Here is a 26,204-nt window from a genome sequence, read left to right as displayed (position 1 = left end):
CGAACCTGGGACACTTTGGTTCCCAGCCCGCGCTCAATCCACTGAGCTACGCCAGCCAGGGCAGAATGAATGATTTTAAGAAACAAAGTGGCATCCACTTTGTTCTTAATCCTATCACATCAAATCATGTACTTCACTTTGAATGTTCTATACCTTGTGCGGGCTGTGTAGCCTTGCGTAATTTCCGTAACTTCTCTAAACCTCTGTTTCATCATCCCTAACAGTGGGTTTTATGAAATGACATAAGCTAAAATAGTTAGCGTGATGCACTTCCCCTTGTTGGGGCCCGCTCGGGAAGTGTCCGTCCCCTGAAAAACAGGCAGGCAGATGGAGATGTAGCCGTCCTGGCCTAGCCTGGCAGCCAGGTGTTGTGCCTGCAGTCTTTATTAATAGGTCACTCATTACTGTTGCTACAACAGCACTCTGAGCGTGGGTTCTGATTGATTCCTGAATTACTGGGAATTGCTCCAAAAAAAAATCTCTTTGCCCTTTGGTAATATAAACTTAATGGTACTTGCTAGCAAACCCCAGGCAGGTTATTTCAGGAAGACCAGACATTTTTCATTCTGTTGTAGCTCAGAGTCAACAACAGCTTTTTCTTTGCAGAAAAGGCTACCTTTGCTGGAGTTCAGACTGAGGACTGGGGCCAGTTCATGCACATTTGTGACGTGATTAACACGGCCAATGATGGGTGAGTAGCGAGTGTGGTTCTTGCTGTTGCCTCTGATACGAAGCCGGGAACTACAGTGCATTTTCTTTCGCAGCCCCTTTGGTTTTCTTGTTGAAAGAGTGTTTTCACCCGGCCCCACCCCCCAACTTAGGTACCCACTGCCTTCTGAAGACATGTCAGGTGGAAGTATTAGGAGAACTGCTTGTTTCAACATGTGCAGTGTCCGAGAAACCATTGTAATTATTGTCCTCTTGGCCCTTGCCTTAATAGTTTCGAATTTTGGCTCCAATTCCTGGTTCTTTAAGAAAAGAAAAACTTTGTAAGAGAGATGTTTTCTTCTTTAGGAATTTCCCCTGCTCCGATTGCTGGTGTTTTATGTTATTCTAACTGAAAAATATTAACAAGAAGCTAGCGGATGCCTGAGGCGGCCGTCTCTAGGCAGTTGTCATTGTAACCAGGAAATAACCTTGCAATCTTTTCTTTTTCTGCCAGTCACAAGACAGTATTTTTTCTGAAGGCCAACTTGCCCGTTCATGCTGTGTTCTTAAAGGGCATACTATCTTTTGGTTATACTTTTAAAGGGAGAAAATTGAAGTTTTTAAAAAAAAATGGTTAAGAAGGCCAACTGTTTGGTGCTTTAGTCAGAATTACAGATTGTCATGAGGAATGCCATTCTGTTAATTTGTGTTTATAAAGTAATAAGTGACAGCAGAAGAGACTTCATATTAGTTTGTGTTGATGAAGAAAACATTCCACTGAATGATTGACTGTATCAATGGGAAGTGCTTATGATTTTAGTCCTCTAAGTGTTTGTGGTGTTTTCTTTGTAACTGTGTTTACTATATTTGCTTCTTCTGTGAATCTTTTTGTCATTGATGATGCTAATTTCTTCACTGATAATACAAAAAGGGAATCTAAAAAGTCCATTTTTTTCCTTTTAAAACAGTGCCTTTATTCTTTTAAACATCTCCAAGACTTTAATTCTAGATTTTAAATAGGATTGTTTTAGCAATATAGAAAAAATCCACATAATATTGTATGTTATAGTAGCAGCAATTCTGTGTAAGGATATGTAATATTATATAATTATTAACATATAATGGAAATCTACACATGCAAACGTAACAAAATTGGAAGGTAATATATAAAAAGGATGTGTATTTTTTCAGTTTTATTAAGATGTGAGTGACATATAACACCATATAAGTTTGGTGGGTACAGCACAATGACCTGACATACATCCATTGCAAAATGATTACCACGATAAGCTTAGTTGATGGCCCTCACCTCATGTAGCTGTAACATTTTTTTCCTTGTGATGAGAACTTTTACAGTCTCCTCTTGGCGACTTTCAAACATTGCCTGCCGCGGTGCTGGCTGTAGTTACAGTCTCCACGTTGTGGAACACATCCCGTGACTCAGTTATCTGGTCACTGGGAGTTTGTGCTTTTCGGCCATCGGACAGAACACTTGGACCCTCTACTTAGCACTACAGAACTCCTCCTTTTGTAACATGAAATCGCGGCATATCGGAAGTTGACCTAGTTAGTCATACTGCCTATAGGATGCTCAGGAAATGCTAAAAGCCTTAATCAAAATGGGTGGCCTTCACTGGTTTGGAAAATTGCATTTTCTGTGCACTGGTCCTGTACATGACAGAGGCGTGTGTGTGTGAATACATTTCACAAGTATTCTAAGTAATATGCTTGTGTAGATTGTGTTTGTGTCGACAGTTAAAATTTAATTTTTGTAAATAAACTTAGTTTCAAAAAGACCGTTTACGTGAGGATTGCCGGTTGAGGGACCTCAGACGACCAGAATTTTAAAATGCTTGCAAAGCATAATTGAATCACAAATGACTCCACCACCCAACAAAAACTATAGTGAACATTTGGCAGTATTGATTCATAACTCACATGGTTTGCTATTAACATGGGATGAAATTTTTTTCCACATCTTAATTATTACTCCATTTAATAAGACATTTTGAAAAAGCCTCAGAGTGTTTCTTAATAGGGTTTATGATGAGTTATCTGGTCAATCTCATGTTGCTGGGTATATACATTTCTAGTTTTTACATAAACAGTGCTACAGCAAGTATTTCATTTGATTCTCACGGTGGGTAGCTGGTCTTGTCTGCCTGGGTGTATGAGGAAACAGGTGTGAGGGGTGCTGCCCAGGGTCCCACAGCCTTCTGTGCAGTGGCCTTGGGGCCATGACCTTGGCCTTCTCCTCAGCTATTCCTCCTTTCACAGTGCATGTTGCTTTTCAGAGACTCCTTGTTCTCAGCTCTGCCTAAATTGATGATTACCTTGTATTTACTGCTGTAGGCCAAAAGATGCAGTAAAAGCTTTGAAGAAAAGGATTTCTAAAAACTACAATCATAAAGAAATTGAACTTACCTTGTCAGTAAGTACTCTCATGTTATAATTAAGACTCTAGGATTTTCCAAGCTATAGTCACATTTTAATTCTGGGTAAATATTCTGAGATAATTAATAGGTTAGCAGAACAGTATTTACAATATGAATTAAAACTGTTGATTGAGAATTAAAGAATCAAGAGTGTTTAGTTGATTATAATAGCTTTTAATTTTGTGGAAAGAGCGTCCCTGGAAAAGCAGGTTTTTGTGGTCAGGAAATGGGAACTGGTGGTTAAACTTGTAAGTACCAAGCTGATCAAAAAGTGAGTGTACATGTGTCACAGGCGGGGAAGTGAGGTCTTAACAATGCCTCTCCACTAGCTTTGTACTGCACTTGAACACCTGGGTGGAATTCTGGGGTACAGGCAGCTCATTAAGTTCTAACCAAGTTCTGCTGCTTGTCATAACGGGAGGGGAAATTCTTTGTTGATTTAAGTAATTCTCCTATGAGCTATATTTTCTGTGACAATTGGGCATGGACACTTACTGGACCTGTTACCATTTCCCCCTCATCCTTGGCCATATGACCTCTTCAGTCACTTTGGTGAGTTGCCCTTTTTACTGCGGTACGTTTTGCAAGCCTTGCCTGCTGCCTGAGAGTGAGCTGTGTGACTTTCTGCATGCCTTTGGACCTCAGCTCAGCCCAGCCCCAGGCCACTCCTGGTTATGGCACCAATCAGCCAACATCACACTGCTCCCAGGGCCTTTGGGAGTATTCATGAGGAGGGCCAGCAGGCAGAGGTGAGCACAGCTCCCATCTCCTAGCTCTCGGTTACGTGGAGAGTAACTGAATGAGAAGCAGCCTTAATGATGCCTTCATTAGACAAATACTGTATTATCTCATTTATAAGTAGAATCTAATGAACCAAATAACTAACGACCAAAATAGAATCAGAGGCTTAGGAACAGGGAACAGACTGAGAAGTGTAAGGGGGGTAAAGGGGCAGCGGAGCCTGGCTGAAAGAGGTGGAAGGGGTTCGCCAGAGAGGATACATGCAGGAGTGATGAACATGGACAGCGGTGTGGGGATCGACTGCTGGGAGAGCTGGGTGGAGGTGGGCAAAGGGGGGAAAATTGGGACAACTGCAGTAGCATGAGCAATAAAACATTTTTTTAAAATGATGCTTTCACTAAAGAAACCCTCCAGTCTGGGACCCGAGTACAGTTTTAGAGGCAGTTTCTTCTCTCACCATCTTTCTTTCACTTCTCCCTTGGCCTTCACCCATAGCGGCCACCTCGGGGAGGTCACAGAATGGAGGGAACTCTGGAGAGGAGTGGGGTGCTTCAGCTGTATCTGTGCAAAGGACTGATGCTGGGAATAACCCTTTCCCTGATACCTGATTGCTTCTCTCGACAGCCCTGTGAAGCAGTTGTCTTATCAACTCCATTTCACAGATGAAGACACTGAGACTAGTGAAATTAAGTGATATTTTTCCACCCCAGGTTTAAGTGGCATCGTCCTCAGATTCTAAATTCCATGCCCTTGCCCTATACCACTTGTTTCTCAGGACAAATCATGCCCTTTGAAAGAACGGGCCACTGTGGTTTTTTTTGGTTTTTGGTTTTATCATGTTCTCAGATATTTTGTTATTTTATTTTTCGATATTTTGTATTGGTTTCAGGTGTACAGCTCAGTGGTTAGACAATCACATACTTTACATAGTGTTCCCTTCGATATTTCTAGTACCACAGCTGGGTCCAACCATAGTTATTACAATATTATTCACTGTCTTTACTATGCTCTACATCCCTGTGACTGTTTTGGTTCATTTGTGTCTTAAGGTCCTTCATGCATGGTGCAGGACCCACATACCAGTGCATCCGATGTAGAATTAATGGTTTATAGTGTCCTACCCCCTGTACCACCTCTTCCAGGTATTCAAGGATGCTCAGAGCTAATGGAGGGGTACAGTAGAGATCAGGTAGAAACACATGTACCTTTGGATCTAGACTGTCTCAAGGCTGCCAAAGGTTAGGAGACTTGAATGAGAAAGATCAGGGCAGAAGATGAATTTATGCCACTTTCTATATTTTAGCATGTGGAATTATTTCACCTTCTTACAGAAGCTTTTTCTCTATCATGAGTCTGTCTCTTCTTCGTTGTGCCAGCCTACTCGAACATTTCTGTGGTTGTGTCTGATCTCTATCGCCTCATATTTCTCCATCATGGTTCCTTCCTTCTGGGGGTGAACCAGGACCCTCCCCTGAGGAAGCGGGGTTATTCCAGAGTGTTGTTTCTTCTGGCCCTGCCGACCCTTCATTTCTCCTGGGGTTCCCACTCTTGCTTCCCTCCAGGTCTGATCTTTCAAGCCTTCCTACCAGTTAGCTGTCCATTCCCATTACCTGTTCCACCTCAGGTAACTGTACTTGCCCCACCTCGTGATTTCTTCCCACACCAGTACGTGAGAACACACGAATCTAAACCTGGGCCAAAAATAAGAGTGAAAAGTCGCAGGTCGAGGAGCCAAAAAACCCCTCATTGTTCAGGTAGGGTTCATTAACGTACCTGCTTCTTGGATTTCTTTAAGTAAGCCCTCGACTCTTGATAGCTTCTTTCCAATTTCCCCAAGGTGCATATTGAGTGGGCCAGTTACCTCACCTCAGACTGCTCACCGCATTACGGAGGTGCGTTTAAGATCGTCAATATTGGGACTTTAATATCATTAAGCCAGACTTGACTGTGACGGAAATTAGTCACCGAAGTCAATCATCTCATGTGTGTCAAAGGCAATTACATGCTTACCACTAAACTCTTAAAAATGAATCCCCATGTATGACACTTTCTTTTATTACAGGGAAGCGATGAGAGTAGGGTGTCAAAGTCCATTGTAAATGTTCTTTATGTCATCTGTCATTCGGGTTCTCCCTGGTCTTGCTAGCCGTGATTGGGTGTTCCATGAGATAGGACTAGACTGTGGTTTTCTACCATCATTGGTGGAGCAGTTTTGTCAAGCAGCCAGTAGTTTGTTTTGTTTTTTACAAAGCATCTCGTTACCAGGCTTTATAACTCTTAGGCTAGAGGCATGGTTTAAATTGCACCCAAAGCCCATTTTCTTGAATGAATTAGTAAGTCTCAGCAAGATACTGTTATTGTTAAATGGCAAGGTGATTGAACAGGTTTCCTCAGAATCAATTAATTAGCAGGTCTTTGTGGAGCACCCCCTAAGTGGAGAGCTTGGGGGCTGCAGAATTAAGGTAAATAGTGTGAGATGTGCTTATTCCTTCCTGAGCTTGCTGTAGCATGAGCTCAGCCCCTAGGGTGGCCATACCTCCTTGTGGTCCTCTTCAGCTCTGGAAGGCCCCAAAGCCTGGTTTGCTGTGCGCGGTTGAGACACTGTGAGAACAAAACCTACCAAGTAGCTCTTTTTCTTCTAGCTTCTCAGAAAAGAATACTTATCTCAGCTAATCAGCACATTCTCTCCTGATAGAAAATTACCCATGGAAGCCCGTGATCAAAATAGTTACCATTTAAATACACAAACAGAATAGAAACAGATTATATAGAGGACACACTGATGGCTGTCAGGAGGTAGGGAGGGCTGGGTGAAATAGGGAAAGGGATTAAGCAAAAACAAAACAAAACAAAACACTCCTCAGAGACACAGATACCAGTACGGTGATTTCCAGCGGGAAAGGGGAGTGGGGGCAGGAAGAAGAGGGTAAAGCGGGGATAAATGGTGATGGAAGGAGACTAGAGTTTGAGTGGTGAATACACAATACAATATGTATATGATGTACTATAGAACTGAACACTTGAAACCTGTATAATTGTATTAACCAATGGCACCCCAGTAAATTTAACAAAAATATTTTAAAAAATAGTTACTATTTATTAAGGTCCTGCCATGTGTCAAGCTCTTCCTGCACATTATATCTTATTTCAGACTTAGAAGAGATCTCTAAAGGGAGGGGTTATGCTCATTTTGCAGGAGACGATACTGAAGCTTAGCGCGAGGATAAGTAATTTGCCCAATCAGGTGCAGAAGTTGGCATACTCGGTAATTTCTCTTGGTACCCTGACTCTTAGGTTCTCTATCCCACCTCAGATTATGGTTTCTTGGTTGTGTGATTTCCAAAGATTGGTTATTTAAACACAATCTTCACATGGTGTAAATTGCACCAAAGCCCAATTTCAAAATGTATAAGAGAAACATATTTGATATTTCCAATTTGCCACAATAGGTTTTGTTTCTTTTCTAATATTTAAAAATTTTTAAAGGTTTTTTATTTTGTTTATTTTAGAAAGAAGGGAAGGGAGGGAGAAAGAGAGGGAGAGAAACATCAATGTGTGGTTGCCTCTTGCATGCCCCCTACTGGGGACCTGGCCCACGACCCAGGCATGTACCCTGACTGGGAATCGAACCCATGACCCTTTGGTTTGCAGCCCATACTCAATCCACTGAGCTGCACCAGCCAGGGGCACAATAGGTTTTATTGCTTTTTTAATTGGGCTGGGTGTGTGTGAAGGAAGTGCTGGTGACATCATAAGAGTTGATGTAGAAGTAATTAGTCCTGAAATTCTACATTCCAGTGGGAAAATACAAAGGGCATAATTTGTGACCTCCCGATGCTAACATTCCCAGTGCCTCCTGTTGACTCTGATTTTGTACAGGTAACCTCCTGGGAATGTTACCTGTTGTTATCATCTTGGTGCTGCACAGCTAAAAATTGGTTTCTCAACTGCTGAGCGAGAAATTCACTATTCCTTTTACTATTAGGGAAAGTGAGACTTGGAGGATGTAGTAGTTTTATAAATTCCCATTAAACTAGAGGCATTCCTCTCAGCTTTTCACCTAATAAAACTCATAATGCATCAGGCAAAGAGTCATTTGTTGTTCAGCTTTTCCACTTATCTTTCTCTAAGTAATTTGCACTAAAATAGATTCATCTTAATATGTTTTGGATTTTCTTTTTATTTTCCTTTGCCTTACGTGTTTTCCTTGGGTTTCACATAGCTATGTGTGCTCAGCTTCTGTATTTTTTGATTGCCTTCTTAGCTTCATTTGCCCTTAGAAACTACAGCTTTCAGCCCTGGCTGGGGTGTTCAGTGGTTGGAGCATCGTCCTACACATCAAAAGTTTACAGGTTCGATCCCCAGTTGGGGTGCATGTAGGAGGAGTCAATCGATGTCCCTCTCTCTTTCTCTCTTGCTAAAATTAATAAACATATCCTCAGGTGAGAATAAAAAAGAAACTACAGCTTTCCTGCCTTCTTTGTTTTGTATTGCCATTAATGTGACGGTGTATAAAGCACAGTATAAAGTCAATTTTCAGGGCCTTTTTTCCTGCAGAGATGATTGTGCCTGTCCTGGTCACATGATGGTTTCTGTGACCTCTCTAACCCGAGGGATAGTAGCATGGGAACTAGAGAGTTAGTTTTGGTTTCAGATCAACTTTTAGAAGTGTGCTTTCTGCATGCAGTTCTTCGATACCAACCCATTCTTTCTTAGTTTGACTTCTGCTCATGTTTCTTTATTAAATGTTGTTTTCTTTTCCCCCTGAAGTCAACTAAGGACCCCACTAGTCAACGGATCCGGCTGCCTTTTTCCCAGTCCATATTCTTAACTGTTTGACCCACCATGCTCCCGGAGACTGCCCTCCTTTGACCTTACCAACATTATGTTCTCTTTGTTTTATGCTTCTGTTTCTGTCGGTTGCTCTTTGATTGCCTGTATTGAGTTTTCTTTGGAGGTGGGGCCTCTGATAGGTGATTAGTTAATGAGGGTAAAGCTCTCTTGAATGAGATTAGTACCCTTATAAAATGAGTCAAATAGGTGAACCCCATTGTCACAGCCATTCCCCGCTCTGCTCAGCATAGGCAGCCTTGATTTTTAGCTGAACACTCTCTTCAACTCTAGTTGTTCATGTCCCGCTCTCAGCCGGGCATCTCTACTTGAATGTCCTACTGTCCCTTTTGTCTTAGTCATCTTGGGCTGCTAGACTGGTGGCTTAAACAACAGATACTTATGTTTCACAGTTCTGGAAGCTATGAAGTCCAAAATCAAGGTGCTGGCACATCCAGTGTCAGTTGAGCACCCACACCCTGGCCTGTGGAGGGCTATCTTGGCCTATCCTCCCGTGGCCCAGAGCGGGATCACCCCTCTCATCCAATTTTGTAAGGGGCACTAATCTTCGTTCTTGAGAGCTCTGCCCTCATGACTTAATTAGCGATCAAGGGCCCTGGCTCCAAGTACCATCACGTTAGGCATTAGGGATTTCAACATGTGAGTTTGGGAGGGACAAAAACACACAGTCCCTAACACTTTTCAACTCAAAATAGATCATTTTTACCCTAGACCACTCATACCATCTCATCCACTTCCCAGTTTCCATCCAGGGTGCCACAGTCTCATGCAGAATGACAGCAAGGTACATTTCAGTTTTTGAAAGTCCTTCCTTCATAACTGGACTGTCTTTTCCTTCTTTGCACCCATGTCGTCCTGGTTGAGGCCTTTCTGCATCAGGCCTGTGCTGTTGGGTCCCTGCTGGATTTCTCCATCGTTCCAGGTTCTTCTTCCTCCCAGTTTGCTTTGTAGAGTGCTGCCGGAAAACCTTTCCTGAGTATTACTTTGCGCCATTAACCTTTCTCTCAAGTTCAGGGTAGAGATGTGACGGTGACAGAGTAACAAGAACCCTTCACTGCCGTGCACATTTCCCTACAGTCTGGATGGTTCCTCTCCAGACTCGATAGCTACCTTCCCTCCGCGGGGTCCCCAGCTTGGCTCACAAAGAAACCCCTAGAGACCAAAGTGTTTATTTTTCTGTTCACAGTATTATTCAGGTGTCTAGAATATAGCTTTACACTCATTTGCACTTTTCTTAACTATTTTTCAGAGCCCAGTTTAGGGCTCAGCCTTTTCTAAGAGTCTTAACTACCTGGCCCTAAATTATCACATATGTCCATAAAGGTCTATAACTTAGGGTAACTACGTAATTGATCATCCAGACTAGGACACTTTTTATTAATTAATTAATTTTAATATTCTTTTTTAAATTGAATTTATTGGGGAAGAACAGGACACTTTTGAGCGGGAAAGAGAGTATCATCATTCATAAAGCCAGGACAACAGGAATATTACCAGGACTTCCTTGGAAATTGGGACAGATATCACCTTGTCTACAGCCAATGTGTTTTGTTTCTATTTCCCGTTTAGTACCTTGTATTATTGTTAATGCTCTTGTAGGAAGCCTCTGTGTGACAAGAATTCTTAAAACATATAATACCTGACTAGTCAGGGGCACTGACTTCTTTTCTATCAGATTGTCAAATAAAAATAATGACAGCCAACAGAGCAATAGCCATCCAGTGTGGATCCCCTGTCTTGAACCATAAATACATAGGTCATATGATGGAGTTGCATTTTATTGGTCACATCATATGATAAGGTTGTATCTGATTGGTTAATTTTTGGTACCAGCAATCCTTATATATAAACATAGGCACCAGATTTTTTTAAAAGGTACTTTGGAACAAAAAGCATAGGTAACTACTATTATTGTTATGTTTTGTACATCAAATGAAATCATACCTATTTTTTGTCAGATCGGCAAAAAATATGTTTTTTCGTGTGCTGCAGAATTTTAGTAATTAGCTTATGTGTGTCATGAGATGAAAAAAGTTGAAAATCACTGCTCTAAGCAGTTACATTACTCCTTATGCTTCCTCACGGTCCCAGAACCTAACATTTTGCCATATGTTTTAGTAAATACCGAATTCTGTTTGTTCATTAGAATGCTGGTAGAAATCGTTACTTAGCAATTTTTACCTTATGAAGAGGTTTTCCCAAGGAAATTTAGTGTTTCTTTTTTCCCCTCTAATTTAGCTTATTGACATGTGCATGCAGAACTGCGGTCCAAGTTTCCAGTCTCTGATTGTGAAGAAGGAGTTCATTAAAGATAGCCTAGTTAAGCCGCTGAATCCCAAATACAACTTGCCATTAAACATTCAGAATAGGATTTTGAATTTTATTAAGGTAAGTGTCTTGTATGTCTTAGGGGATGGCAAACTTCTATGATTAGAGATTTAATTGCATACCAATGGGTTTATTGATCTTCTGTAAACCTATGAGTGAGCCAGAAAGCATTTTACTGCTTTATTTTCTGTATAATAATCATTTTTTGTCATTGGGTGGTGCCTTTTTTCCTAAAGAATTTGTAGGCATTTTCCTGCTTTCTCTCCATTTCTATTTTATCCACATCAGATAAGAGGGTGATGCGTACATTCATTTTGTGGATATGAAACTATGTCTAGAATAGGTAACGGACTACTTTCAAAGTTGTTTGACAAAAGAGCTCCTAATGCTGTTTTACAATATGTCTATTCATTCTGGATTTGGTGCAACAAAAAACAATGAATAGTGTCTATTCCAGGGTTTCATTAAAATGTTGAGGCATGGGAATCTGATCATTAAAAATATTTTACGTTATTACTCTCGTCTCTGAATATGTACAGTTTGTCCTTGGCACTGAAAAGTAGCTTCTCTTTCAGAGTAAGGTCCATAATCGTCAATCTCTCATTTTCCGTCCACCAGCTTAAGAACTGTTTTGTTTTTGCTGCTGTTTTCAGACATGGTCACAGGGTTTCCCAGGAGACGTGGATGTGAGTGAGGTGAAAGAAGTGTACCTGGACCTGCTGAAGAAAGGCGTTCACTTTCCTCCCTCAGGTGCAGAGGCCGAAACAGCCGAACAAGAGGTAGGAGGTCTTCTTGACTCATGTAAAGTTCGTATATCACATGGATCTTTTCTCGTTGAAAGGGAAAATCCTAGCTCTATTCAACATAAGCAAAAAGGTGAATTTATTAGAAGGATATAGCAGTCTCTCCTAGAATGACTCAGCCACAAGAACGTTGCTGTTAGCTGGTCCTTTTTGAACTACCGGGAACCAAGCACCCAAATGCCTCATTACTTGTCTATTTATATATGATTATCAGTTTCATTCCTCTCTCTCTTTGCAGACCAGCTGCTTCCACACAGTCAGCAACAGAGCTTCCAGATTTTCATGTGATAGCTCTAACGTTTTCAGATGCCAAGTCAAAAAACCTGGGAGAAGGAAACTCCCTGTACTAATCTGGGTCCATTTTCTATTTCTACACATGTTACCTGAAGTCATGCAAGAACATGATATGATGACTCCACGTAGAAACCATTTGGCTATAGCAGAGGAGGCAGAAGCTTTAAAAAAAAAAAAAAGATTGGTGCCAGACAAGGGTGTCTTCCTTAGGTAGTCATATAATCTACTTGTCATTTATTATTAATATTGTGTCTGAGAGAGTTCCTAGATATTTACATGGATTCTCATGTTTGCAAATAATTTTCGAGGTTGTGAGTTATGACACTTTGACTCACCTCTTAATTTTCTGTAATTTCTGCAATGCAAAAAGCGCGGTTCCTTCTGTAGGTGGTGAGTCCTGGTGGAATAAGCAATACCAGAAGTCCACATGGAGGCTTGGTCCTGAGGACCAGCCCCTACCTGTGTGGCCATTTGCCTTCTGTCCCATTCTTTTACCTGCCCGTGAGCCTACTCACCCCATCCCTTTAGGTCTTTCTGTCTTTCTTCCAAGGCACAGTGTAGGAATAGTGTGGAAGCTTGCTACTTACTCAGAGTGTGATTTGGGGTAAAATCTTTAGTCTGTCCTGGACTAAATCAGAATCATCTCACTTTTGCAAGACTTCCAGGTGATGTTTCTGCACATTCACATTGAGTAACACCAGCCTCCCGCCCTGTGCTTGGGCTCTCCACCGTGGATGGAAATGGAGCATTCGCTCAGGGAGGTGTTCACTGGTGGAAAAGGGGATGCTTTGCTAGCTGTGGCTTAAAGAGACTTGACACAGATTAATTTATCTTTTGTGTTTTTTTAAGATTTTATTTATTTATTTTTAGAGAGGGAAGGGAGGGAGAGAGAGAGAAACATCAATGTGTGGTTACTGGGGGTCATGGCCTGCAACCCAGGCATGTGCCCTGACTGGGAATCGAACCTGCGACACTTTGGTTCGCAGCCTGCGCTCAATCCACTGATCTATGCCAGCCAGGGCTTATCTTTTGTTTTAAAAAAAAAAAAACCAGAAAGAGGGCAGCTATAATCTCACATGGCAGTTTGCCTTGTAGATGGTTGGTAAAAAAAATTCTAAGAGGATTTTATTAAATTTTAAGTCAGTTGATAATCATCATAGCCACCTTTTATTGACCACATACTCTCTGGTGGGCACACCGTCTGCTTAGCACTGTTCTCAAAATGCCGGGCAGCTGGGACACTTGATGATGCAGTCTGGGCTAACACCCTGTGACCTGGACTCTGGTTGGGAGAACGTGATTGAGTCGTCAGAATGGAAAAACCTCCGTTCAGGGTGTTTATGTTAATACATATTAAATAATATTTCTGTATTTCCTATTGATAGACGACTCCGATATCGTCAAACCCACCGACATGTGTTCCTACTGCCCCAGCTCTTTCTTCTGTAATTGCTCCCAAGAACACGACTATAGCGCTGGTGCCAGAGCAGGTAAGAATAGCAACTGCTGACTTTATGGATGACTTTGTCTGAGTTCTGAGCAGTTTGTGTACAGTTTATTCTTTTTAACAACGTTATGAGGTGGGGGATGCACTGTTATCCTCATTTCGCAGAGGAGGGGCCTGGGGCTTAGTGATACCGTGGGATTTACAGTGGTTCAGTTCTAAGTGAACTTAATCGCCTGGATTCCGTCTGATCCCAAAGCCTGAGCTCTTAACCATGCTGCTTGGCTAGTGGCTTTTGTGTGTTTATGGAGGCTCGGCTGGGAAATGGATCTGGTATCAACCAGCTGATTTTTGTCGTTTTTGTTACAACTGTCCAAACACTCTAAGAAACCTCAGTAAGTGGTAGCCTTATTACTAGCATTCATTGTGCTAACTGAACTCCATTTACTTGTCTGCTTATATCCATTTATCAGAGGTCCAGGTGAGCAGTTATTATACAGGGCAGGGCAAAAGTAAGTTAACAGGTTCTTCCTATGGAAGATAATACACTAATTAATAAATAATACAGCAATAACCTCTGTGTTTCATGAACTCACAATTGTTCGCCTCCTTTTGTCCCACCTGGTGTGAAGGTCTTTTCTGTCCTCCTTTAAGGGAACTATCATTGAAGACTTTGTAGTATTATTATTCCGCATTATATAAAAATCCATGCAGTTACTTTCCCTTAGAATTTAATCCAGGAAGAAAAAAAAGTGTTTCTCTCTTGATTATTCCTTCCCTAATACCATAAGAACTGTAACACTTTGATGTATTCATTTTTTCCCCTATCAGTTGCCAAGAAACCAAGATTAACACTTTCTGTTTTGTCCGGTGCTTGTATAGTCACCTTCCCCCTTCTCCATATGGTACCTAATCTGATTTGCCTACCTTTATTTTTAATGTCCTGAAGCATATTTTTGGATTTACTACAAGAGATCTTTAAATCCTTTTAGGTGATGGATTACACATTTGTAAAATGTACAAGTATATTTTCTTATTCATTAAAATATAAATTTGAAAATGTTAAATTTTACCAAAACATTTTCTCTTCTAGTAAGTGTCCCCTAAGACAAGGAGATAATGTAGCCATTCCCTGTGTGTCACGTGTACTGACTGGTGACCGTGTTGCTCTCTGCAGATTGGAAAATTGCTCAGTGAGTTGGATATGGTGAGGATGAATGTCAAAGTGATGTCTGCCATATTGATGGAGAATATTCCAGGATCCGAAAACCGTGAAGACCTAGAGCTTCTGCAGGTAGAATATGATTTCAGGGCCAATGGATCCAAGTGTCTTTTAAAATTTTTCTCTAAATTTACAGCCTTAGAGGTGAAAGACACCTCTAAAGATATCTCATCCATCCTCCTGCATCCTCAATTGATTTCTAAACTTAGCAAAAAAAAAATGCAAGGGTGACTTTTTCAGAAATGTAATAGTAATTTAGACATGCTCCTTGCTCTTTGGCAACAAATAATTTATCTTATTTAATCATTAATAGCCTTGCTTATATACAATCACTTATGAGTCTCTAATAGTGTGAAATGTGTAAAAGTTGCTTCCATATTCAGCCATTCAACAAACACTGAGTAACTACAGTGTGGTAAAGGACTCAGAAATGAGGAGGCTGCCCTAGGCCTCAAGGAACTTATGGCTAGTGAACACAGTGGTTTTGTAAACCGCAGTTTAATTAAATGTTATAGATGCTGCTAGGATAGACATGTGTTTCTCACACAGTGGGATGAGGGTTGGGAGCAAGGAGAAAGGTGGCGTTTTTGGAAAGGTTCGGATGAAGGCAGTACTCAGGCTGGCGGAAAACGTGGGCAGTGCACTTGACCTGCACGAGCAGGCGAGGACACTATAGCAGTGAGTTCATTGTTACTGGAGCAAAGGCTCTCCCAGGCCTTTCACCATGTCCGTAAATCCATTCACCTTTCCCTCTAATAGTTCGTTCTAATTATCAATTTTACGTTTGAATACCCCTTTTACCACACTAGTTTTAGAAGCAGAAAAAAGTCAGCTTATAAATCTCTTTTCCCCAATAAGTTAAGAGTTTTATTCTACTTTTCTCAGATTCCAGTTCAATTTTCTTTGTTATCTTTCCTTGAATGTCTCAGATTGTTAGTAAATAACATTTTTTTAAATCATTGCTTCCTAAGAAAACAAATTGTAAAAATGTCCTCGCTGAACGGTGCTTCTAGTTTCTTCATGGATCTACTTCCTCCTCTTATCTCTCCAAGGGCAGGAATTATTTGTAAAGGTGCTCTCCCATATTCTCTATGGATTCTCCTCTTCTGGGTGCAGAGTCTTTTTTTGTCCATCACCCCTTTCACTTGCATTCCTCAAGCATCTGGCTGTACTGCTGATCGGGAGCTCATTTTTGCTTGAGAGTCCCTGGCAGCTGATCTGCAGTCTCCGTGACTCAGCTCTTGCACGCTGAGAGGAAGATGCACTTGCTACAACTTGTGTTTGATACTGTTTTCCGAGTGCGTGGGGCTGGCCTTGGGTGACGCTGAGTGGGATAGCTTGGTAGCTGCTTCTCTGAGTCATGTGCCTCCTGCTTTTCCAGCATGCTGGAAATCATACTCGTGTTTCTATCTCAAGCATTGCTCCCACCTCCCTAGTAGCTGCCCCTCATGCCATCCTGTCCTGCTTCTGCTGTCTCCAGGCACAAAGCATCCTTCCTTTCCCCTTCATGCTCTGCAGCAGAGAGCATGGTGCACAGTCTTGAATGTCCTCTAAGCCTGGAATCAGCAAATAGGCCAGTGGGCCACATGCAGGCCTGTCTGTTTTTGTGTTGTCTGTGAACTCAGAGTAGTTTTTGCATTTTTAAAGGGTTATTTAAAGAGATAGAGATAGATAGATAGATGATAGATAGATAGATAGATAGATAGATAGATAGATAAATTTCTCAAGCTATAGTTCTGCAAACCTACCTCTAGAGATCACTTGGGAATGAGTGGTATACCCTGGGTATACCACTATACCCAGTGGGCCACATGCAGGCCTGTCTGTTTTTGTGTTGTCTGTGAACTCAGAATAGTTTTTGCATTTTTAAAGGGTTATTTAAAGAGATAGAGATAGGTAGATAGATGATAGATAGATAGATAAATAGATAGATAAATTTCTCAAGCTATATTTCTGCAAACCTACCTCTAGAGACCACTTGGGAATGAGCTAAGGAACTGCTCACCACCTCCTCCTATTATTAATAGATTTGAGTTTCTGGTATCTCTCAAGCCCACAGGGATGAGAAGATTTAAAAGCACAGCTTGGAAGTGTAAATAAAGTTCCTGAAGAGTGCTAAGATCTGGTCTATACAGGTTATTGAGGGCCTTTGAGGCCATGCCAGAGTGGCCTTGACCCACATGGCAGAAGGTAGCATTCTGAGGGACTGTATAGCCCAATAAAGTCTTAGAAAGATTCCTCTAGTGACAGTGACATGATACATTCTGGGGAAACAAGAAAATTTGCTAGGAAATGGATCAAGACAGCATTTCCTATTCGACTTCTGCTTTATTCTAATGGGGAAATGACATCTGTGGTTAAATAGTTTACGAAACCAGTTGCCAACTGTATTCCCCCTCTTGGAGGTTCATAAAACCCATTTGTATAGTAAAGGCTCTAGGAGTCTGTGTTTAATCCAACACTTACAAACTGATTTAACCAAAGAATCACTTGCTGAGTATCTGTTCATATCCTACAAAACATCAGAGTAATATGCCTTGAGAGAAACATGTCAGTATTTTTAAACCAGTGGCATTAAGTGTATTACTTTCAGAGTATTTTACTTGGGAACAGCATATACTTTTGCTAAGGATTCTTGGGGTTCTTGGCCTTGGGCAAGTCCTTTACCGTCCCTGGGCTTCGTTTATGTACGTGTAAAATGAAGAGTTAAGATGGTACTCACTAAACAAAAATGATATCCTATTTACATAGGTTAAAATTAAGTATGAGAGTTGTGATATCGGATCCTTTTAAAAATATCCACAGTAGAAGGCTGTTACAGATATAAGCTTTGTGACATCAGGATGTTTAACAAGCGTGTTAAACTAAAATGTAAAATTAAATATCAAAGTAAAAGAGTATGTGGCAGATAATTTTCAAAAATGGCCACACTTCGTTTAAACACGTTGAATCCATTTTCGTATTTCAGGCCATCCTGGAGCACACGGGGATGCCTTCTTGTGCCAGTCCTTGGGTGCAGACATTTGATTGGGTTCTTCAAAGATGATGCTCATTTGTTGGTTGCCGTTTTGATGCTAGAGCTTAGGGCTGTGTGTTGCCTTGAATAGTAAAGAGACTTGGGTTGTAAATCAACATCAGACTACTACTCAGGGCCAATTCAAGTTGAATGGGTTCTGGCATCGGATCAACTTCTTTACACAGCCTGTTGATTACGGAACTTTATTTTTCTGTCTGAGCTTTTCGTTAACAACACATGGAAATCTGGTGTGGGGAGTGCTATTCTTAAATTCTTTTGACAGATACTTAATTTTTTTTTTTTGGTAATCTAAATAACCTTATAAAGAAAGCTATTTCTCCACTCACAGCCCTTGTGACACCTTTGTGCGAGGCGTTTCCCCTCACTTAAACAATTCCGACCCTGTCTAAAGTTGGCACAGACCCCACAGATTAAGGACTCGGTCCCACAAGATTGTCCCCGGCTTCAGACACCAGTCACCAGTAGTAGGCACCCAGATTACTCACACCTGTCTCACTGGGCTACAAAATCAGGGGTTCCCACGACCCCTTCCTCAGGCTCAGTAATTCACTAGAATGGCTCCCGGTACCCAGAGAAATACTTTGCCTCCTATTACTGGTTTACTATAAAGGGGGCAAAGGAACAGCCAGGTGAAGAGGTCCTAGAGCTAGGTCTGGAATGGTCAGGAGCTTCTATCTCCATGGAATTGGGGTTTACCACCCTCCCGGACACCAACTCAGAAGGTCACAGAACCCCTTCATTTAGAGTTTTTGGGGGAGATCCCATTACATAGGCATGGTAGATTTAGTCATTGCCATGGGTGGTTAGAGCAGTCCCCAGCCCCTCTCCTCTCCCTGGAGGTCAGGGAAGGGGTGAAAGTTCCATCCTCCAATCACAGGGTTGGTCTCTCTGGCAGCAAGGCCCTCTCTTCCAAGAGTTACATCATTAGCATAAACTCTAGCAGGCTGGAAGGGAGCTTATTATGAATGACAAAAGATGCTCCTCACCCCGACCACTCAGGAAATTCCAAGGGTTTTAGAATTTCTGTGCTAGGAACTGGAGTGGGAGACCGAATCTGTATTTCTTATTACATCGCACTCTTACATCTCACTACGGTCAGCCTAAAAGAATTGGTGAAATCTTCTGTGGAGACAGAGGACAGGGAGCCTACAAGGATATGACAAATGAAGTCGGCAAAGAGAGACTGTGGAGAAACAGAGTAATTCTTTAGTACTTTGTCAGGGGTCCTCTCACACCTGTCTGAACCTCCATATAAAGCTAGCTCCCTGCCTGGCCTCCCTATGCAACCAAAGGGGCTTTTGGAGGCTTTGGCCTGCGCCTGGCTGGGACATCAAGGTGGAAGGCAGTGAGGGACCCCGGGTGATGAGCATCCCAAGGGCATATTCTGATGGCAGGAGTGCATCTATGGAAAAGTCACACAAGTATCTGGAGCCAACCTTGTGAGCTGTGAAACAGACATCTAGTTCTTTTCCCAAAACCAGCTAACAACCACGTTTCTTTTTAAATCTCACTAAAATAACAAACTCATCTCCTCTTTGTTACCCAAATCCCATTGAAATGATAGAAGACATATGAAAATTAAGAATAAAGTCTCCTGGATTGCAGAAGAGCATCAGGAGCATCAGAAGACCAGAACAGTGAGAAAACTCAGTATCCAATCGCGTAGGTGGGACCAGACTAATGGAGGAACCCATGGTCCCACCCAGGCAAAAGGGACCCTTCCCAAGTGACTTCCCCCAGAGGAAGCCATACAAACCTCAAGGCTGGAGGAAAATTGATGGGTTTCAAATACACACGTGGAGGAGAAAACAGCTGCTAATCTGAGGAGCGGGGAGTTTCTGGTATGGCTCTTGTTGACCAAAGAATGTCTAGCCTACAGAACAGCTTTATAAGAGTTCATCTGAGGCAAAATTTTGAAGACATGCCCAGAAACAAAATCTGAACAGATTGAGAATGAGAAAATGCTTCAGAGAATGGCAGTTTTCCCGTTCCGTTTCTGCATTTAGAATCGTAAGGAAGGTACACGAAATGCATTGGTGGTGGATTAACGAGCTGGGGAAAAAGCACAGGGGGGAAATTGGAGAAATATGATTCTTTTACATCGGCGGGTGCCGGGTAGTTCGTAATTAACAGTCACAGTATACAGAGCTGGTATTCGGGAAACAAGACCACAGTGGAGGGTTCTTTGGTCTCCGCCTCTGGTACCTGCAGTTGTGCCTTTGAGGGGTCTAGAAAAGAAAACTATGCTGACGTTTCAAAAGTGTTACCCTAGATGCAAAGAACAAGGGACAGAGCTCACTTCAGGTTGAGAGTGACCTTTGCTAAGGAAGCTAGAGGCCTGGGGTGTGACCACCCACTGTGCCTGCCCAGTAAGGAGTGATCACACCGTCCCGTGTGGTCCCTTTTGGTCACTGAGCTTATCAGGCCTGCCGTGTGCCCAGCTAAGCTTGTCAGCTTTATTACTTTGTCCCTCTTTTGCTCATGCAGTAAAGGTCAGAGAAAAAGGCCTGTCCTCCAACTAACTGGGGGTTTCCAAGGAATCAGAAGCCTCATCAATCAAAAGGAAAAGGAGCAGCATTCAGTAGGGATTTTGTACCTACTCAGTAGGGATTTTATACCTCCCTTGTGTCCCCTACTGGGGACCTGGACGTCTCATTCCTAGAGATGATGATGCAATAGGGCTGTTAGAGTTCTCAGGAAAAAGATTGACTTACCCTTTTCCTTTGTGGTTATATAGTGAAAGGGAACCTTTGTTTTTTCTACTGTTCAAACCAGCACTACCCACACGGACCAGTTCTCCTACTCCAAGTGGATGTCCAACAATACCACTCAGTTCCAACACTGGCTACCTGGAGTTAGCATCAGGTTCCACAGGTTCAGGGCTCAGCCCCAAGAGACCGCCCCACTTGAGATGCCCACTGCAAGGCTTGGCCTTGCATGCTTCTGACCAACAAGCTATAAACCAGGGGTTGGGAGACCTCCTGCGGTTTGATAATGTGCTGGACCGACTCACAGAACACAAGGGAGTGCTTATATTTACTGGATTATCATAAAGGATATTACGAAGGATGCAAATGCGTAGGCAGAGGAAGAGGTCCAGAAGGGTTCTGAGGGTAGGAGCTTCTGACCCCATGCACTTGGGGTACCCCACCCTTCTAGCACATGGATATGTTTGCCAACCCAGAGGCCCTTCGAACCCCATAGTTTACGTACTTTTATGAAGGTGTAGGGCCTCCCCAAAATGTGCCACGTTGGCATGTGGATCATTTTGAACTGAAGGAAAATCAAGACCTCGTAGGCTCATGAGAAACTTTTACCTCTCCCTTAAACAATGTAAATTAGGGATCTGGCCCATAGTGAGCCATAATTGGATATAATGTTCATGACCTATCTCGAGGGCAGGGAAAACATCTAATTACCGAATATTTGTGCTTCTTATCCACAGCACATGCCCTTCTCCGGGGTGTAACCATACGGGCCTCCTTCTGTTCCTCGGCCACACTGAGCTCGCTCTTCCTGGGGAGCTCTTTCAGCCTCGACTCCCACGTCTCCCTGTCTTCTGATGGCCAGCAGCTTTTTCCCATCAGTCCAGTCTTCCTCTGTCATCTGCCGGGACGTCTTGTCTGGCTCCCCGGTCTGACGTCGGCCACTTTCTTGTCACATCTGCATTTCATTCTCTGGCTAGCACTCTGGCACTTTCCTTGAATTTGTGCTCAGCTGCTTTTGTCTACGAGAGTGGCAGCTCCACAAGGCTTCTCCTCCTTACTGCTCTGGTTCTGGCTCCGGGAGCAAGTACCTGGCATGAGGTGATCAGTCAATGAAAATGTCTTTCACATGTTAGTGGATTGTACCTAGATTTTATGTGGCTTAAAATTAAAATTTTTTAAAAGACTTTATTTATTTAGTTTTAGAGAGGAAAGGGAGGGAGACAGAGAGGGAGAGAAACATCAATGTGTGGTTGCCTCTTGCATGCCCCCTACTGGGGACCTGGCCCACAACCCAGGCACGTGCCCTAACTGGGGATCGAATCAGTGACCCTTTGGTTCGCAGGCCAGTGCTCAATCCACTGAACCACACCAGCCAGAGTATGAAATTAAAATATGCATCGTGGGTATGAGTTAGAGACTTTACCTTCATTTATTTTTCCTCAGTTAGATGGCTGGTTGCCCAAATGACATTTATTAACAATTCATACTGTCTCCTCTAATTAGAATCAATACAAGGATGTCTTTCCAGAGGCTGTTCTCTTTGTTTGATCGATGTGTCTATTCCTGTGTTGCTATTATACTATTTTAATTACAATACTTTGCGTTTGCATGTCTTATAGGGCTTATCAGTTATTAAACAGATAGCATGCTCCATTTGGGTCATTTGAAGAGTTTAATCAACATTCAATTTCGTGAGATATCACAGATTCAGAGAAACCACAGGGGATAGTTCACTACCCAGGGCTGTTAACTAATATTCCTCAATAGGCAAGAGGGAACTTTGGCCAGAACCCAAAAGAAGGCATCATGTGGAGAAGGCAGCCTTGAGAGTAGTGGTACTTTTGGTGGAAAAAAAAATGAAAGGAATAAATATCCAGACCTCACTCTTCTCCTTTCTTCCGTTTTCTGCCAATGTGTCCAACTGCCAAACACAGAAGGGAGAAGGCAGGGGACCTGGCGATGTGTTCCAGGGCACAGAGCGGGGCCAAGAGGGGGGACAGTGCATCTGGGGGACACGAGAAAGGTATTCAGCACACAGGAGCAGCCTCTACTCCAAAGTTCCTTGGCCCTTCTTGTATAGACACTCCCCCACTGATTATGGTTTTAATGCCATTTTGTTAACATTACGACCAACCTGGAAACGTGAAATTGCTTCCTGTTTTGTCTGCTGGTACTTAACCTCCTCGCAGCTGTTCTGTTCCTTCGGAACCCATTCCACCTTGTGTCCTTCCACCCAAGGTCCAGTGCACTGACTCGGAATCCCCAGTCTGTTCTCCAGTCCATGCGGAACAGTTGTATCCTGAAGCTCTGCTAGCTACCGGGGCTTCTGCTCTTTGTTCGACTCTTAGGCAGTAAAACTGTTTTTGCAAAGTGAATGCCTCTCCCTGCCACTATGTTGCTTGTGTACTCTGAACTTCATTACAGGGGTTGGGGCAGGGGGAGAGACTGGACTTTGCTTTTCAGTTTGCCCAAGTGGAGTGCACCACAAAGATCCTGAGGCTACATCCAATCTAAGGAGTGTTGTGATGAGTTAAGAATGTTGGCGTTTGTCACAGGAATGAAATGTGGCTGCACGTGTTCTTGGCATTTGCTTTCTTGGCCTTGTGCACTTGGCTTTGGATCACCTTATTCTGACCTTGAGTAGCTGATTTTCCCTGGTACCTCCCATTTTAGTCTTTCTTATCTTGTTTTTGCCTAGCCCAAGAGAACAATGAAAGAATAGAATGTTTTCTTCTGCAGAAGGAAGTGAGCTCCAATTTTGAGAGGATGACTAGGCTTTGCCTTACTCTAACTCATTAGAGACTTTTAAAATCATGTGAATGTAAAATCTGATCCTGTGAGAGTTAATTTATAAGCAGTTAAGAAAAAAACTGAGAGGAAAATAAAGTCATCCCCCTCATCACTCTTAACTTTCTTTACCATTCAGAAGCTTGCAAGGTGTTAAGAGTAGAAGGGACCTTCACTGTCATTGATTGAGTCTGTCTCTCCTCCTTTGTATGTAGATGAGACTGCATATTCAGAAAGGGGTTGATTTGCTCACACAGCAGCAGGGATGGAGCTGGAGTGAGAATTGCCTCTCCTGAGCCTGTGTTCTATCCATTCCACCACCGTTCTCATGTTGAACCCAGGATTAATCTTCTAGTGTAGATGGCTAACCTATTATCTTTTAATGTGGGTGTGTGTTAGCTCTCTAGCTAGGATAGAAGCAACTGGAAGGCAATCACCAAGCCTTATACTTGTAAATCCATACAACTATGCATATTTAAAGTATATGCTTTGTATTCTAGAGTTTATGAGTGAGTTCATTAAATGTATCTCGAATAGACCAGTGCTCTTTGTTCAAGAATTAATGACTTAGGACCAAAGAAGGGCTAAGGAGTTACTGAAGACAAAGGCTTTTAGTAAGCTAAAGGTTGACAGTATTTGCCCTGACCAGTGTGGTCAGGGCATCATCCCATAACTGAAAGGTTGCAGGTTCGATTCCTGGTCAGGGTTCATACCTAGGTTGTAGGTTCGATCCCCGGTCCGGGCACATATAGGAGGCAATCACTCAATGTTTCTCTCCCTTTCTCTTTCTCTTTTTTTTAGATTTATTTATTTATTTATTTATTTTTAGAGAGGGAGGGAGGGAGAAAGAGAGAGAGAGAGAAACATCAATGTGCGGTTGCTAGGGGTCATGGCCTGCAACCCAGGCATGTACCCTGGCTGGGAATCAAACTTGAGACACTTTGGTTCGAAGCCCGAGCTCAATCCGCTGAGCTATGCCAGCCAGGCTCAGGTGAGGATTTTAAAAAATGTTGACAATATTTATCTTTGGGACCAAGTCAGAAGGGTTCTAATGAATTGATGATCTTCTTGAGGATTATCTTGAGAATTAATTTGTCATTTATTCACTGAGGCCTGCATAACACAAAAGAGACTGCCTGAGTAAGTTAGCTGGGAAATGTTCACTGGTAGGCTGGGGGTAGTTTTTAATGTGAGCAGACAGAGACATTCTCTGGGTCTCTTGTGTCTGGGCACAGTGCCCCGGGAGAGAGGAAATATGATATGGCCGATGATAGGAGTATTGCCGCGCAGATATTATTTCTAGAGAAGGCTATCAAGTAAACACATCTCTTCCTGTTTTTACTTTTTTTCAAGGGAAATGTTCGGGCACCTTGCATTTTCTTTGTGTTGAGTTGCCCTGTGTTGGCGAATGTGGCACAGTCAGAGCTGGAGGTGAAAGAGCAGAGGGATCTCCTTCCTTAACTCCTGAGCACTCTGTGAGGAGTAAAAGCCATCTGGATGCTGCATGAGGAAGCTGTTAATGAGCTTCTTGTTTTGCTCCAAAGACTTTTGAATTGATTGTTCAATTCACTTTAACGTAGAGGCCTGCCTCGGCTTTGATATGGTGTGAAGGGGGGCAATTCGGAGAGCTCCGTGACAGACATACATACCAGCAGCTGTTACTGTGTGTTTTTTGCTCACTCCCACTTGCTTTCCCGCATCCACAGCCCTGCAGGTGCCTGCCGTGGGGAGCGTCTGCCCTGTCCCGCTGGTCCACGGTGCTTGATCTGCACTGTTTCCAGGTGGCTTGGCCCTCCTCTGAGACAGACATCAATTGCAAAGATCAGAGTGGGCTGGCTTTTGAAGAGGTTTTTCAAATTCTGCTTTGCAAACCTGCTGGGAGATGTGGTATTCCTTTCATGTTTCCATTCCATCCCTCTCTCCAGAGGGCAAAGGGTGGGTCTTCATATAACCGGAGCGGGAGAGGGAGGAGCATGGGGCTATGGATGTTGGTTGCAAATTCATTTCAAATTAATTACTTTCTACATTTTTTCATCCCAGGCCTCTAACAGCCATTGTATTTCCTCGATCTTGACATTGCCCTAGCAAGGCTGCCAGTGAGCAGGAAGAATAATTTTTGTACACTCACAAATGAAGGAACAAAGGAAAAGTTCTCATTCATCGTGTAGATTGTATTAAATACTCTTCTAAGTTCTTTCCTTTGTACATCAGGTCCTGAGTAGTGGTGTGAATATCCCAGGGGAGAGTATTAGTCATCTATTTCATCTTCTAATGATATCTCCTTACACTACCATAATACATTTATTGACTACCCACTGTATGCCTGATGTAGGGGTTTCAACCACACCATTTCCTAGTCTTACAACCCTACAAGATGTTGTGTTATCTCTGTTGTATAGATGGGGAGGGAGGAGAATCCCTGAAACTAAAATGTAACTAAATGCCACGTCAGGAATGCGTATGCGAGAGGTCTTTGGTCTTCTGAGTCTGAAGTCTCTTCCCTTTGCTCTATGCCAGGGGCCACAAGTGAGCCAGAGTTAGCTTGTCACCTGTCTTTGTTTTATTAGGATGGGACCACAGCCCTTCGTTTACATTTGGTCTGTGCTTGCTTTCATGTTATAATGCACAGCGAGGTCCTTTTGACGGAGAACATGTGGCCTGCAAAGCAGAAGATATGTTAATATCTGGACCTTTCAGAAAAACGTTGGCTGACACTGCTGATAGTGGCCACGTGTTTAGGTAGCAGATAGGGGAGTTTTCTGACTATGCATCGCGGGTCTAAAACCCAGAGCCTCTCATCGATCTGCCTGCCTCGCTTTCTCCCCGCTTTTCATTTCCCTTCGCCGTGTAAATACTTTGGTTGTGATTTTTTTGTGGAGAGTAGTGGCTTCCACCTCTGAGTCTAA

At 42.6% G+C, this 26,204-nt stretch overlaps 1 protein-coding gene across 2 annotated transcripts in view; it reads left to right on the top strand.

Moving 5' to 3' along the window:
* The first annotated feature begins 588 nt into the window (after nucleotides 1-588).
* The window catches only part of TOM1L1 (target of myb1 like 1 membrane trafficking protein), a 45,928-nt gene continuing 20,312 nt past the window's right edge, over nucleotides 589-26,204 (top strand). Inside the window, exons 1-6 of one of the 2 annotated variants that reach the window (XM_028520966.2) lie at nucleotides 611-691; nucleotides 3,001-3,079; nucleotides 10,914-11,063; nucleotides 11,657-11,782; nucleotides 13,486-13,590; nucleotides 14,722-14,838. In XM_028520966.2, coding sequence (XP_028376767.1) covers nucleotides 654-691; nucleotides 3,001-3,079; nucleotides 10,914-11,063; nucleotides 11,657-11,782; nucleotides 13,486-13,590; nucleotides 14,722-14,838 — 615 coding nt within the window. In that variant the 5' untranslated portion in view covers nucleotides 611-653. Of the gene's footprint in view, nucleotides 692-3,000; nucleotides 3,080-10,913; nucleotides 11,064-11,656; nucleotides 11,783-13,485; nucleotides 13,591-14,721; nucleotides 14,839-26,204 lie in introns of both variants that reach the window. The other variant, XM_036033715.1, reaches the window with a different exon arrangement.

The sequence above is a fragment of the Phyllostomus discolor genome, chromosome 8, assembly GCF_004126475.2.
Source record: "Phyllostomus discolor isolate MPI-MPIP mPhyDis1 chromosome 8, mPhyDis1.pri.v3, whole genome shotgun sequence".
Classification (NCBI taxonomy): Eukaryota; Metazoa; Chordata; class Mammalia; order Chiroptera; family Phyllostomidae; genus Phyllostomus; species Phyllostomus discolor.
This window is presented reverse-complemented; position numbering and strand designations above follow the sequence as displayed.